The sequence below is a fragment of the Schistocerca cancellata genome, chromosome 12, assembly GCF_023864275.1.
Source record: "Schistocerca cancellata isolate TAMUIC-IGC-003103 chromosome 12, iqSchCanc2.1, whole genome shotgun sequence".
NCBI classification, from domain to species: domain Eukaryota; kingdom Metazoa; phylum Arthropoda; class Insecta; order Orthoptera; family Acrididae; genus Schistocerca; species Schistocerca cancellata.
This window is the reverse complement of record NC_064637.1, coordinates 147,015,876-147,032,671: the sequence shown is the minus strand read 5'-3', so window position 1 is coordinate 147,032,671 and position 16,796 is coordinate 147,015,876. Positions and strand designations below refer to the sequence as shown.

Below are 16,796 nucleotides of genomic sequence, written 5' to 3'. Positions count from 1 at the left end.
TGTAAATAGTCTATCAGCTCTGAGGAAGGATGCTGTCTGAAAGCTCAGCAACTATTTCGATACCATTTGTGCACCTATCGTCTGGTCGATGTTTCAACTGTGCAGTGAGTGATGGTATTTACTCTGTCCTTGCTTTGGGTTTAAAGTATACCAAATAATAAAAGCCTGAAAGTATCAGAAACTTTGAAAATATTGTACATATTTATTGCAATGCAATCAAAAAAGCACATTTTTCCAAGTACAACAATATCTGTTCAACAAAAATTACAAATTGGATTTTTTCTCTCTTTTCAAGACAGTTCTGTGACCACAAAATAGAAGAGAGAAGGCAAACATTAGAATTTTTTCCGTTGCTAGCAAAATAAGGTAGAAAAAATGCCATCAAAGGGACAGCTGGCGACTCCTCACAATAAATACAAAGAAGGCTCACACAGCTTTGGCAGGATTGTAGTTGCGAGTGTCTCTCCGTCTTCTACACTCTCCGTGTGCCAGGTATTGCATAAAAATGATCCACTACTACAGCTTTGTTTTGACACTTTTTCTTAAGCATTATTCCAGCACTCACTCTAGGAAGTAATGACACACATAGCAAATGCTGCAGCATTGTGGAACTAGATGGAAAAAAAAGAAAAAAAAATTTTGTTCTCCATTGGCAGTCTTTAACAACTTATACGTTTTTGTTACAGAGTATGTATACAAGAAATGCACTGAAGGGTGCTATAGAGTGTTCATATTTCTGTCTCACTTATTTGCAACTGTTTGGCTTCCTTTTTGTTGAACAGTTCAGTATAGCAAGCAAGATGAACTTCATTAAGGGTTAACGTTTTTATTGTAATTTGCAGTGGTTATGAAGGAGCATTGCTGCTTTGTTATTTGTCATACAATGTGTAATGTGGAAGAGCATTGCAAACACAATTGTCAGTAAAACCTGTAGCAATAGTGAAATACTGTAAACAGTAGCACAAGCTAAAAATCTGATCTTTTTGTCATATAGAAGCAATAGCTTTGTAATAAGTTGCTAAAACACTTTTTCTAATAGATGATTAAAATAAATATTTTACAAAATGAGCATTAAATGCAAATAAAACACCATCTTCATTGCAGATTCTTACTTCGTAATATATTAAAATAATAATAATAATACTATATTATGGAATGTTGTTAAATTAATTCTTTATCAATCAGTCCAGAAACACTTTCCACAGACAATGTGAAAACAAAGGCCGGAAACATACAAGACAAAGAGCAATGAGCTAATCAGCTACAATTTAGCAATAACATATTTCACTGCCAACTCTTAATGGTTTCTTTACACTTGAAATTTCACAATTTTCTTCAAAGTAACTGAAACCTCTGCTTGAATTCAAAAAATATGAAAGGAAAAGTTTGTTGGATTAATGTAATGACTGCTTCTGAGCAATTAGAGAATCACTTAAGTTTGGTATATGAAGTATCACAACAAAGACATTAACCACCTGTCACCTAGTTAATAAATATTAAACTTAAATAAAAATTAAACTACAGGAAACAGATTTAATATAAATTTAGTATTTTCATATATAAAGAATATACTTTAACATTTTTGTTCATACAGAAGTTACATTCATCTATATGCAAGGAATTAGCATCACAATTTCCAGTCATAAATAGCTGCCTTCTGTGAAACATTTACAGCACTTATTAAATACACGTAAGTGTCCAGTTATGGAAGACCACATATAACACAGTCACAGACACCATAACCCAGCAAGAGCACCAATTGAAGCAAACAAAAGCACTTTCAAAACAAGTTATCGAAACACATAACAAACAGCTATGTTCCGTAAGAAGTCAAGCTAACAATAATGCCAATATATCACAGACACACAGTGCATACTGTGTATAAATGAAATGCTACCTTTTGGGGAACAGTTCATACATTAATATTATATACACTCGACTTGGTAGTTAACATTCAGGAAACAGTTATCGCTATTTTGTAAAGCTTATCTGTACAAAAGTTTTACTCCATTATTTAGTTCTTTACAAAGACAGCAAATTCAGTTGTTTTTTTTTTTTTTGCAGGGAAAGATATTCTCCCATTTTTGGCACATTGGAAGGTATGAGAAAGTTGTGTTAAGCCACTAGTAGACAAATCAGTTCTCACCGAAACTTCCTCAGTTTTGAGAGAAAGAATGTTAATTTTAAAATAAGATGAGTCCTGAAGAAAAAAAAAAAAAAAAAAAAAAAGGAAAAAAACCTGCACGTCAGTCAAAAAGGTAGAAGTAATCTCAATAAAGGGAATTTCTGTGAAAATGTGTACAGCATTATAGACAGTGTGTTAAAGTAAAAGGATTCCATATCTTGAGTGGTGGTAGTATGGACAAAAACAAGACTAAAATGTATTGCAAATATGAGCTCTAAAATGCATACCTTAAGAGCTATGAACAGTTGTTCATCTTCACTACTATGAAATGTATCTCCACTGCTCCAAGCTCTTTGCTATTACAGAGGACCTACACAATTCTGTAGATAAATGAGAACACATTTTTCTGTTACTGTCCATAGATACAGCATGCAGTAAACATCTGTTAATGTTGTTACTGTAAACTATTCACAGTTCTGGGTGAGTGCAGCACGTACATTAGCTTTAATGTGAGCAGTTTGTGAAATGGTTTTACACGGTAATTTTATTTTTGAACATACCAGCATAATGGAAGCCTATCATCACACGTGGAAAACGGCAGACATGATATTCTGCTATGGTTCACTGGTGCACGTCATATGTAATAGGAAGCAGGTTACATTAGAAGCTCTGCTGTTACTAATTTGTTTACTGCATTGTGTAGATCATTCGTAATGAAAAACAAAGCTTTCAGTAGAAGAGATTCATATCACAGCAGCAAAGAAGAACAAGTTCTTTTAGCTCTTAAGGTATGCATTTAAGACTACATGTTTACTAAACTTTTTTTGTTTTTGTCCACTCAAAATATGGCATACTTTTTTTTTAACATCCTGTATTTCACACAGCCCTGTCATCTATACACTTTAAGCAGCTGTGGAGGATGAAAACAGCAATATGAAGACAAGTTCAGCTCCATCAGCAGTGGAGGGAGGTAGTGAGGCATGAGACAAGAAAGGTAGATGTCCATCAGCAGTGGAGGGAGGTAGTGAGGCATGAGACAAGAAAGGTAGATGTGAAATGAAATACCAGCCAGGGAGAAATGTGAAGTGGAATCCAGTAGTGATCTCTCTAAATTTCTGTCTGCTTCCGTCCTGCACATCCACCTGCTTTCCTGCAGAGCCTATGGGGGATGACAATGGATCAGGTGCATTTTCTCTGATGTTTTAGCAGACAATTGCAGTTTTGTTTCTGCAACATGTAACTGCAATCGGCCCAAACAAATACTGATCATCACATCTTTCATGCGATGCCGAACATCAATGGAAGTTGTTTCCCGTTACAAAAAAAAATTATTTTTTAAGTGTAATTTTATGTTCTCATTCGACAGAATGGTCCGGGGTTTATCTAGTGCAACATTTGTTTTATTGTCATGTATTAATAGGGACATAAAACAGAAGAATAATCAGTACTCCATCCTGGCCTGCTGTGACTGCTACTGCTGTGCAGCAGCGGTCCTCAGTCGCTACTGGAGTACTGGATATTCTTTGTGTTCTACTGTTCTTATTAATACCTATCAATAAAAGAAATAACACACTAGACCAATTTGGGCCACTCTATCGAATAGGCACGTAAAATTCCGAATTAATAATTTTGTTTGTATTGGGAAACAAGCTGACATCTTCTGTTGATGCTGGGTGTTGTATGAAAGACATGATGAGCAGGATTTGTTTGGGCTGACTCCAGCTACGTGCCGAAACACCACAGAAAATGCACCTGACAACCCATTGGAGAAACACATGGTATATCAGAGACAGAGAGAGAGAGAGAGAGAGAGAGAGAGAGAGAGAGAGAGAGAGAGAACTTGCTTGTGGGTTTGTGAAACATTCTGAGCCAGTTGCATGTTAGAAGCCAAGAGAAACAGATTAAAAAATAAGTGGTATTAAATTTCCCTGAGGCTACAACAGACGTCCACCTTGACATTTACCCAGTCATTATACTGGTGCCCCACAGACAAATGGAGCGGGAAGAAACTAAATAAGGTGGCACTTCGAAAATTACCCTCTGCCATGCATTTCACAGAGGTCTGCAGAGTACGGTTGCATCTCTACAATGAAGATAAACCTGGTATTCACTGTTTCTGCTTGATTCGATCTGTTCTAATAGTTTCTCAGAAGTGCCACACTAATCGTGAAGTTAATAAAATGCGTAGTTTCCATAAACTGGGGTAGGGTAAACAACATGCACCATTTGTGCATTTTCACTTTTTTATGGCAGTGCACATGGCTGAATAGTGGAATTCTTTCTTCAGCCTCCATTTTGTGAGAGATGGCATCCTCAATAAGTATAACTTGTGCAAACAGTCAGGGGTTGAAAATCGTGTCTGACTAACTGCATGTGAAGCTGTTCATACCAGTGGCTTTTCTGGCCTGAAATGTCCGTTGAATAATTTAGAATTTGTAATCCAAATTACTGAGCTCCCAATTAAAAAGATGTAACATTTGATAGTCATGGCTTTCCTCATACGAAGTAAAGGATAAAATGGTAGCCTTTGTGTTATTATTGGTTCAAAACAAACAAACACGTGCCCGCCCCCACACGCACACGCGCACACACACACACACACACACACACACACACACACAGGAAAATGAGTGATTTCATTCAGTGGAAATGTATGTTGGTAAACAATGTATTGTCATACAAAAGTTTGGAAATGGAAAGGCTTCTTTGCAACGTGAACTTGCGCAGTCAAGAACATACATACAATAGGACAGCTGCTGATAGAAGCTTTGGTGTGATTGACAAACAAGGCTGTAGAGTTTATAAATTGAGCTGAGAACACAAACACCAGATCACTTTCTTCAGGAATCGAGCATTGGGCAGCTCGCACAACCGACAGTTACGGCCAGCTAGAGAATTGTCTTGTGGCCAATTCACATTATTTTCCGTGTCTACTAGACACACCTAGGAAGAAATCTGGCACTGTTTGCGGAATGAGAGAATAGTTTTGGCTTTTCCATACAAACAATTAAAACAGGTTCGTGAAACAATCTTGGACAAGAAACTGGATTTGAGGAAGACTCCACAGTACTCATCATTAGCAGTGAATCTGACCAGAAATGAGACTCATTTTCTAACACTGGCAACTGGTAAACTTTCCAAGCCATTCAGTGTTATCCTTTCATCCCTCATAGCAATGTATGAAATACCTTCCAAAAATAGAAATAAAAACCAATTTTTATTTTAAAGGGAAGCAATCTATGTACATAACTTCCTCGTGAACTGCTCGGCACGCACTACTCTGTATAGAACTGAAAATTTCCCCGAACTACTAAACACGGTATCGATCACAATTATTTATAGGCTTCCTGGACATGTCCGAAGCACATCTTTAGCAGCTGACAAGATAATAATCCCGGCCCATCTCTCAGACGTACAGCAACATATATTTAGAACAGGAGGTGCACACTCCCGGCACCGTCCAACAGTGGTGGGCGCGTGTCACGGGCAGTCGTCACGCCCCGTCCCCGTCTTCGGAGAAGAGGAACTCGCTCTCGGAAAGCAGGACTTCGAGGTCGGACGGGACGGTGTGCAGGTTGGAGTCAACGTCCTCGGCGGCGAGTGCCAGTTCAGGGGAGACGGCCGGGGGCCGCGCCCGGCCAGCCTTCCCGCGCCTACCCGGCACCGCCGACCGCCCGACTCCAGCTCTCGCTGCTGGAGCAGATGTCGACGCGGCAGCAGGCTTTTTGAACTTGAGCTTGAACTTGAAAGGTCCACCATACAGCAACTGCAGCTGCGCCTTCCTGCCGCCGGCTGGTTTCAGGTCACCCCCACTGCCCGACCTGCTGACACCAGCTGCCTTTTCTGTCAGGCCTGTTAAGAGAGCAAAAACGAGCAGGTCTTTTAATACATGTAATGTCCACGACAGGAAATGGAGTCCCCACAATCTGTCTCTCTGTCAGGCCTGTCAGAAAAACAAACAGGAGTGGGTGTTTTAATACACATAACATATACCACAGGGAATGCAATTCCCATAATATGTCTGATTTTTGTACAGGGTTTTTCAAATGTTTCCTGTTCTGGTGGTGCTTCAAAAGCACACATTCAGTCATTCATTCATTTATCCCATCAAGAAAAGCTTTCACAGATGTTGAATGACTCATGTTTTCATTAACAAAAGGCTAGAAAACATGGAAATTTAATCTGTATACTCTGCTAACTGTAAGCTATCACTATTTGCTTAAAACTATTCATACTAGCGCTCTCTGTGGTATTATCCAGAGATCATAGTGCCATACCAAATTCGGCCGTGTGAATCGATACCGCAGACGTTAGCGAGGGCTTGCAGCAATCCACCACAATCCCTCCAGAAGACTGTGCCTCCCTCTTAGCATAGCAGCACCCTCATGCCGAGGTTAATAGAGGGTCAAGCATGCAAGAGTTCAGCACAGTTTGTGACTTCAGCTGTAGCAGTGAACATCATAGTGTAGGACCAATGAGTAGTTAAAGTTTCTGATGAACTTTCCCTTTAGTAAGTGTTGAACATTGTACCTCAAGAGAAGTTTGTTAGTAAGTGCATCAAGTGGTGCTTCGTGGACTCAAATAGGAACCCCTCAATGGAAGATGACTTTCTTTTCAGGAAATACTATTGATAAAATTTAGAGAACTGGCATTTGCTGATGACTGCAGAATGATTGTATTGTCACCAATGCACATTTCACTTAAGAACTGTCAAGATAACAGAAATTAGGTCTCATACAGAGGCATACAAGGTGCTGCTATAAAATAATGTGACTATTGCTGTAAAACATTTTATTTCAAAACCATACATATTCAGTTCTTGACGCTCTCAATATACTCCTCTCCTCTATCCCTACAACACTCCATGCGAATTTTACGTCGATGGAAACAATGCTGGACGTCTTTGTCTGTGAGCGCCTTGATAATGTGTGCCACTTTTTCTTTCACTGCTTCATCTAGTTACTTTTAATGCTGATTGGATCTTGGGGAATAAATATATCACATGGTTCTAGGTCAGGCATATAATGTTGATGGTCTGACACTGGGATGCTGTACTTTGCTAGAAACCTTTTAACAGACAATGTTGCATGAGCTGGTGCATTGTCTTGATGCAGAATCCATTGTTGCAATTCACTATTCACGCCATTTTTTCTTATTTTCTCATGGAATTCAGCAGGCAGTAATTCTGATTAACAGGTAGATCTTCAGGAACCCAGTGAAGATACGCAATTCCATGAATATTGGAAAAAAGAAAAATCATCATCAGTTTGAATCTTGATTTGCTCATTCAAGCCTTTCTCACTCTCGGTGAAGTTGGAATCTTCCATTGCATCTGGATCATAAGTGAAAAACCAAGAGTCATCACATGTTATCACACTTTCCAAGGAATTACAGTCATTTTCAATGATATTCAAAGTGTCAGTACAAACATTTTCACGAACTTATTTTTGTTTGATTATGAGAATTTTTGGCACCACTTTTGCAAATAATTTTCTCATGTTAAATTGGTATGTAAAATTTGCCTTCTGCATTTTTTATGAATTCCTACAGTTCCAGAAATTGATCAAATACTCCACCAATGGTCAGATCAAATCAGTTTACCTACTTTTTCTTTATTTTCATCTGTTTTTGATGTCTAACGATGTACCAGATGTGAGTCATCGTCGTTGACACCACCACCACCACCACCACCACCACCACCACCACCATCTCTGCCAACTGGGGAACGTTTGAACTACTCATGTTTGAGATAAACAGTCTTTTGCCATACACTTCTTTTAGTACCAGATAGGTTTCAGGAGCAGGTTTTCCAAGTTTCATGTGAAACTTCACACCAGTTCACTGCTGTGTTATTAAACTTATCGTTTTTCTGCCAAAACAGCTCTTACACAAACGAAGGCCACAGCCGCACTTATTTGTCTACCGACACAAGACATTCTGCATTTTACTGAGAAGGATTCACAACTATTGGTCATTCATCTTTGGCACATGTGTACTTACTCTAATGACAGCGTCAGTCCTATTATTTTATAGCCACACTTGGTATAGACAACTGATTTTCCCCCTCTCGGGGTGGAACAGTGAACGAAATGACTAGTAGTGTTAAAGGATAACCACTATGTATACAGCATATGGTGGCTTGCAAATTTAAGTAGATGTGGATGGAGCTGGTAAGGTCAAGCTGGAGGTAAGAAATTATTGAAAGGGGGAACAGGGCGGTCTTTTGGGATGAAGGGAGGGTCAAGGTTGCGTGGTGTTATGAACAGGGAGAGGCGAGTTTCAATGTTGGCATTCAGTTTGGCTTCAGTGAAAGGATCAGTAGTGAAGAAGTGTTTCCACTGTAGTGAACAGGCACGATTTATCTCGGGTGCGATGTGGGAGGTAAGGCCTCTGGATACGGCTGATACTTTCATAAGATTGAAGTTTTTGGAGGACATGTTGCCAGCAGTGTTTTGGATTTGTTTAGGTTCTGGGCTTTGTGGGATATCAGGAGTGAGTCAGGGGTGGTGTGGCAGATAGGAAATGATGGGAAGGTAGTAGACTCTGGGAGCTACAAAGTGTTTCACTGGGGACGGGACAGGTGTTAACAAGTAGTGATGTTCCAATATGAGGTGTCAGTAAAACTGATAAGCTTTGGAGGTGGCATGTGGGGTGCTCTTCTAGGTTTCAGTTTGAGAGATAGGCATTAGTAGAAGGAATTGCAGGGAGCACAGGTGGTTCAGGGATGTGTGCATCTTGCAGAATTGTTCCTGTAATATCAGGTTGGTGAGGGACACAGATTGGCAAAAATCTGGTAATTAAAGGTCACTGTGAAAGGAGGGGTGGCACCCAAAGAAGGGAACTTTTTGGTTAGGAAGTTGAGGGGAGGGGGAATTCTGTGGCTTAGGTGGCATTTAAGGAAAAGGATGTGGGACAGGGTTAAGTTGACCCGTTGTAACTGTACAGCTGTGTGTGCATATGCATTTGTATGTGTACTCTAGCCATCTCAAACTAACACAGAACCAGTGGCACTCAATTCACCTGTTTAACCCGGGGTCAAGAGGAGGCAGATGCTAAAGGTTTAGCGTCTGTTAATCGTCAGCAATTCAAACGTACGGGGAATGACGGTACAATATGTTTGGTAGCAGAAGATTTATTTATAAACAGTCACGTTTTTTTTTATTTACTTTTCACACGACATGTTTTGGGAAATGATTCCCATTTTCAAGTGTGTTTTTTGTGTGTGTTAAGCATATTTCTATTGATGTTGTCAATGTGTGTGAGTCTGCTTCATTTCGTTGACTTTCGCTGCAATATATAAGAAACACGTGATTTTTTAATTGGTTATCGATTCTTTTGGTAAAGTTAGTGGCAAAATTTAGAACAATTTGTACTTAGTTTTCTAATGGTCCTTTTGTGCAGAGTCTCACACACACACACTAAACATTACGCACACCTTGCTGTACACTTTAAAAATCGCAAATATCTTGTACAAACAAAACTGTTACAAAGATTTTCTTACAAGTAGTCCACAGATATAACATTATAGGTCTGTTCCCAGCACAAGTCCAGTAGAAGATGGTCTGGGCTCCAACATTAGGAGGTATCTCAAACAGAAATCCAGCTCGTATTCTGAAAACATAGATCGCGCAAAATCCCACTTGTGCTCTTCTCACATGACATCTGAAAGCTATGGATTCAAGAAATTAGGAAGAGGCAATATTTCTTGACACGTGGAAAGCATTTGACTTCATACCATCCCAGTATTTATTAACAAAAGTATTATTATGTGATGTATCAAACAAAATTGGTTCCACATTTCTGGATTTCCGGAAGGCTGTTGATACTATTCCTCACAGGCAGCTTCTAATCATATTGTGTATTATTTAATTGGACAGATAAAAAATTTATTCACCAATCAGCGACAGAACAGACACACACACACACACACACATAAAAGACTGTTGTGATTGGCAAGCTTTCGGAACCAGTGGCAGCTATCCAATTAAATAATCTATAAAAATGATTCAGGAGAAAATCTGAGCAGCCCTCTTAGATTGTTTGCAGATGATACTATCATTAGCCATCTAGTAAATTCATCACAATATCGAAACAAATTGCAAAATGTTTCAGGCAAGAAATACAAGAAATTTACTAAATAATGGCAAGTGTGACATCACCCACGTGAGTACTAAAAGGAATCAGATAAATTTCAGGTACACAATAAATCACACAAATCTAGAGGGTGTCAATTCAACTAAATATCTACAGATAACAATTATGAACAATTTAAACTGGAACAGTCACACAGGTAATGTTGTGGGGAAGGCAAACCAAAGACTGTATTTTATTGAAAGAGTACTTAGAAGATTCAACAAATCCAGTAAAGAGCCAGCCTACACTTGTCGATCCTCTTCTAGGGTATTGCTGCACGGTGTGGGATCCTCACCAGATTGGACTGATGGAGGACATCGGAAAAGTACAAAGGAGAACAGATCATTTTGACTTTCGTGAAACAGGGAAGAGAGTGTCACATATATGTCATGCAAGTTGGAGTGTCAGTCATTAAAACAAAGGCATTTTTTGATGTGGTGAGATCTTCTCAAGGAATTTCAAGTTATAACTTTCTCTACCAAATGCAAAAATATTTTGTTGGCACCCGCTTTCATGGGGAGAAATGATCATCGTAATAAAATAAGAGAAATCAGAGCTCACACAGAAGGATTGAAGTGTTTGTTTTTTCCATGTGCGTTATTTGAGAGTAGAGAGAGTGGTTTGATGAACCTCTGGCAGTCACTAAGTGAATTGCACAGTAGTCGTGTAGATGTAAGTGGGTCGGGTGTGCTCCAGAGATGTGTGTTGGGAGCCTCATTGTTCATGTTCTATGTTAATAACACAACAAATAATATTGGTAGCAACCTCAGACTTCTGCAGATGACGTATTTATCAATAATGAAGTACTTTCATAAAAAATATGTGGGTATTTGTATCAGATCCGAGAAGACTTCAAAGTAGTGCATAGACTGCAAACTCACTTTAAATGTACTGAAACGTAAAATTGTGCATTTCACAAAACTATCAAGTGTAGTATCCTATGACTACAGTACCAATGATTCACAATAGAATCAGTCAACTCCAACAAATACCTGTGTGTAACAATTTGTGGTGATACAAAATGGAAAGATCAGCTGTAGGTAAGGCAGTCATTCTACCACAAACATGGCTTCCAAACAGCATCTGCATCCCACCTAGAATATAGATGAAGTGTAACGACCCTGCAGAACTAATCACAGCTGAGGTAGATGCCAATCTGAGATCCATCCTGAACGTCAAACCACACCACTCTGTGTAACAGTGGGCAAGTTCCTCACAGTGTCAGTACATCAATGGAAATGGTTTGTTCCTGCAAGCCCTGTTAGCATGGCTTTTCTCATTTTCCATTTTTTTTACGCACATGCGTGCATACTGGAACACTGCTGCGCTCCTACTGACACACTGCTCCATTACGCGCAATTCCCCCAAACATGCAATGTTATGCACTGCTCTGTGTCACGCATTTGAGCACATTGCAGCACTGTACGGCACATCCAGTGTGGATTCGGCTTCAGAGAGCATAGTGCGTCAACAGAGGAGGTGGCTTACAAAACCCTCATTTGACCAGTACTGGAATATTGCTTGTCAGTGTGGGATCCGCACCAGATAGTATCAATAGAGGAAACTGCAGACCAAACAGTAGTAGTGCATTTTGTCACAGGTTCATTTAGTAAGTACATAAGTGTCACGGTGAAGAGCAACTGACTCCAGTGGCAAGAGAAGTGTTCTGCTTCACAGGTGGTTTACTGTTAAAATTTCCAAGAGTATGCACTCCTAGAAGAGTCGACCAATGTAATGCCTAATGCCTTCCTCCTACATATCTTTCCTAAAAGGACATTCGAGATAAAATCAGAGAGATTCAAGCCCAAATGGAGGTTTAGCAGCTATCTTCCTTCCTGTGAACTGTTTGTGACTGGAATAGGAAAGGGAGGAAGTGACAGTGGTATCTTACACCACACACCAAGAAGGTGGCTTGTGGAATATAGATGTAGATGTAGAAACGAAATTAACCTGTCTATAGATATTCTCAGGCCTCCTATGTATCATGTATCACTCCTGTAGGGAATGTGAAGGTAAGATTGTCTAACTGCAGTACACTCGGGGGCATTTAAGCTATTTTCCCGAGCTCCATTGGTGATGGGAATGGGAAGAAACCGTAACATGAGGTACCCTATGACAATCACTTTACAGTGTTAGGCTTGAAGATGTGTAGATGTAGACACTATTACAATATTGCCCATTGCTGTGCCAAAAATTTGAAACTCAGAAAAATTCTCTGTGAGCTAGAGAGGTGCTTCCGATGTGTGTTGAACCTTCCGAGGAGAAAAAAGTCGTGGGATGGCAGTGGTGGTACAATCACATACACGAGGTATAAAAGGGCCGTGCATTGGCGGAGCTGCCATTTGCTATCAGGTGATTCGTGTGAAAAGGTTTCCGAGACGATGATGGCCACGTGATGGGAATTAACTGAAACTGAGCATGGAATGGTAGTTGGAATCTGATGCGTGGGGCATTCCATTTCGGAAATCGTTAAGGAATTCAATATTCCGAGGTCCACAGTGTCAAGAGTGTGCCAAGAATACCAAATTTCAGGCATTATCTCTCACCACAGAATACGCAGTGGCCGACTGCATTCACTTAACAACTGAAAGCACAGTGTTGACATTGCAAACAGACTAGCAACAGTGTGTGAAATAACCACAGAAATCAATGTGGGATGTATGACGAACGTATCTGTTAAGACAGTACAGCGAAATTTGGCGCTAGTGGGCAATGGCAGCAGACAGCCGACACAAGTGCCTTTGCTAACACAGTGACATCGTCCCCTGGATGTGCAGCCATATCGATTAAACCCTAGATGACTGAAAAACTGTGGTCTGATTCAATGAGTCCCTATTTCAGTTGGTAAGAGCTGATGGTCGGATTTGAATATGAAGCAGGCCCCACGAAACATGGGACCCAAGTTGTCAACAAGACACTGTGCAAGCTGGTGTGGTGTGGGCTGTGTTTACATTGAATGGATCCAGTCCAAGTCAACTGATCATTGACTGGGAATTATTATGTTTGGCTACTTGGAAACAATTTGTAGCTATTAATGGACTTCCTAATGACATGCGTCATGTCATTAGGACACAACTATTCACAATTTATTTGAAGAACATTGGCCACCCAGATCACTCAACATGAATCACTATGAGACATAGTCGAGATGTCAGTTCGTGCACAATATACTGCACTGGCAACACTTTTCAGTTATGCTACAGAGGAAACATGGCTCAATATTTCTGGAGGGGACTTCCAACAGCTCACTGAGTCTGTGGCGTGTTGAGGTGCTGCACTACGCTGGCAAAAGGAGGTTCGGCACGTTATTAAGAGATATCCCGTGATTTTTATCACCTCAGTGTATGATATTCCACAGGTAGACAGGAATAGGTGAAGGACAACTAAAACAGCAATGTAGAGGATTTACGGAAGACTGCGCCTACCACTTGTAATTTCGTTGTGTACATTTGTACAGAGTTAAGACAGAAATCTCTGTGGGAAGTTCGAATGAAAAATTGTTATTTCACTATTAGTCAAACTGCTTTTAAATTTCTGTAGTTGTTCCAGAGAAAACAGTACAAAATTCTTATTGAGAAACTGAAGAACCGGAAATTATGTTGAAGGTGGTACGAAAGTGGAGTTTGGTGGTTAAGTACCAGCTTATAAAAGAAATAGTCCGGGGTTTGATCCCTGGCCGGGTATAGAATTATTATCCATCAGTTATCACTTCTTTCAACTCTGGCAGTGTTTATCAGTGTGAAAAGTAACAAGCTGCATTGTGGTTCAGAGTCCACACTAAACAGGAGGTCCCCTGTAACTGGCTGGTTCAATCAGTTCAAACGTCAGATGAAGGCAATGGTACAACACCACCAGTAGGCTCAGGTTACTGCTGTTTTTGAACTGAGCTTCAGTCTGGTGACTGCCTTACTTATCTCAGTACAAAGTACAAAAAAAGATGCCTGTATATGCATTTTTGGACAGATAAAGGAGGTGTATTTTTCTGACATCAACACAGTTATCATCTCTTCCTACACGCCATGGAATGGCTTACTCCTCAATGATTTGAAGATTCCACATGGAGTCCAACCAGATAATGAAGTACTGAAAATATTAATTCTGTGATGGTTGATAACCCAAATGGCACATAGTAACGTAGAGGGTTTAAAAATGCTCGACCCCCGTTATAACCTGTTGGAAAATAAAGGTGACTGTATACAAAACACGAGGAGAGAGAGAGTACGTTTGTAGACCTCGTACAAAACTTTTTATCAGTTTCATTTGCGATTACAGGTATCAGCCCCTGCTTTAGAGTTGTATTTCACAACTGTAATGTGACAGCAAACAGAAATTGTGCTCACTTACCGGCAGGTGTGGAGCGTGACCGCGGTACCGGCTGCTCCGTCGACATCAGCCAGTTCTGGACTTTGCTCACCGGATCACTCTCCGGTACGGCGGTAGCTGCGGGAGCGGCAGTCGGCGGAGTAGCGTCGGCACTGTAGTCGATGACCTCTGCCTTGTGCCGCGTCCTGTGGGCGCCCTTCCTCTCCGCACTGCCCCTCTTAGTGTCCTGGCCTCTCCGTCTGTCAGACGGTGACGGGGGTCGCTTCCTGTCTCCTGCGGCTCTCTGCCTGTCCGGGATGATGGCCACCACCGGAGGGTTCTCCACAGCTGGCCTCTTCTCCACGACAGGCAGCGACGATTTCTCGGCCGCGGCTGTCAGGATGTTACCGAGTGTATTCCGCCTGGTGAACGTCGCGAGCTCCGGCGTCTTCTGGGATGCGGACACTGCCGACGACCGCACTTCCTTCCTGTCGCTGTCGACGCTGAGCGGTCGGCCCAGCGTGTGTCTCTTTCCGCCGGCACTCGGACCGGGTGGGACGCCCACCGCTGCTGCCAAACTCGAGCAGTCTGGAACCTGCCTCTCAGGGTCCCTCGCACTTCGCTTTTCGGCCGCCTGCAATTTTCCAGACACACCCACCTGCGGCAGTAGGTCGTCTCCCACTCCCGGTCGAGTTGCGGTCGCCGGTGGCGGGTGCTCCGGAGACTGTCGTTTGGAATCTTTGCCCTCCTGACATTCTGCAGTCGAGGTGGCCTCTGCCGACAACTGGTGACACGTCTGGCTCTTCTTACTCCTAGGAACATATTGCAGGGAGCGCCTCTTATCCCTGCTCAGCACTGCAGACCTGTCAGTCACTTCGGACATCTGTTTCTCTAGCTTCGGGCGCTTCTCCGGTGAAGGTTTCTCGGTGGCTACTGGATGTGACCTGCTGTCGGTCACACCCGCCGCCGGTGGAACGGAGCCGGAAACGCCTCCTCCTACCTGCGAGTTGTCCGTAACAGTTCCCGGACATTTTTCTGTCGTTACTGCTGCACACTGTCGTCGTTGGCAGTCTGCCGTCTTCTGTACTGGGGGGATTTCTGCCGCCGTCACCTCCTCCACCTTCGCTACATTTTCGAGCGGAGCATACCCGTCGTTGTCAGCTGCTGTGGGTTTCTTCGCCGTTATATTCTTTTTCTCTTGCCCTGGTGCAGTCTTCCTCTTTGGGATGGGCGGTCTCTTCCCCTCTGCTCCCAAGTTTTTGTCTGCCCTTTTTTCTACAGCTCCCAGTTTCTTGTCTACTTTCTGCTCATCTGAAGCGGCTACTTTCTTCCTTCGTCGCTTGCTCTTGAGTGCGTGGTGTGTCGTTTTTTTCCTGTGTATTCTTGTTACTGCCCCTGCGCAAAAGAGATTATTGTGTTAGTGCTCTTACAAATAAATTAAAAAAAGCATAGAATGTACACCTAATGCAGCACAAATAAAAAATTCAGGAGTGTAATTCCGTAAAACAGTGACAAATATGTGCTGGAACGGGAATGGAAAGCTGGCTCTTGTGTGCTTCAGCAATTCTGTTACTGACTGAGCTATGCATAGACATGTCATGACCTGAATCTAAGCTCCAATCTCTCAGTACACTGCTGCTCTTTCCTGAAACTTTTGAGGACAGCAGAGCCTTAATCTGAACCTGGAAGAGGGTAGTCACTACCAGTTACCACACTCACATTTCTCTACTAGGGCACTTGGGAAGTGTCTGTTTTGCATCGATTACAGGAGAGTTCTTCGGCATATTTTCTGGCCACATGCTCTACTACATGGGAAGTATTTAGGTTTTACTGGCAATCTTTAGAGTGAGCATCTCAGCCAATGAACATGTAGGGGTTGGGGTGTGCCACATGTGTCCGTTATACACAAAGAAGGGAAAAAAAGAGTCAGTTGTATGGAAGTAGCTGTATTAAGGTAGTCAGCTATTTGTTGTCAGATGTGTGCAGTCCTAAGCAGGCTTGCAGTGGTGTGCAGTGGATGTTGTGATGAGTTAGTCAGTGCTGAGCAGTTTTTCATGTGAATTCCATGTTACTGTGAATTGGTAGGGGCAGGCAGTGCTGAGCTGAGAGAGGTGGTTGCCAGTTGTTTTTATGAGACAAGCTGTGGTCTGATGATCCCGTTGCCAATCACTTAAGGAGAAGGAGTGCATGATATTTAACTTGGTCTTGAGAGTGGCTGCAATATTAGTTTTGAGAG

The 16,796-nt window shown here is 41.7% G+C and overlaps 1 protein-coding gene across 1 annotated transcript in view; it reads right to left on the bottom strand.

Moving 5' to 3' along the window:
- Positions 1–172: 172 nt before the first annotated feature.
- Positions 173–16,796, bottom strand: part of LOC126109532 (uncharacterized) — a 426,878-nt gene continuing 410,254 nt past the window's right edge. Inside the window, exons 17-18 of the mRNA XM_049914551.1 lie at positions 14,603–15,955; positions 173–5,977 (exon numbers count right to left, since the gene is read on the bottom strand). Of these exons, the coding sequence (XP_049770508.1) occupies positions 5,619–5,977; positions 14,603–15,955 (1,712 nt within the window). The 3' untranslated portion in view covers positions 173–5,618. The remainder of the gene's footprint in view (positions 5,978–14,602; positions 15,956–16,796) is intronic.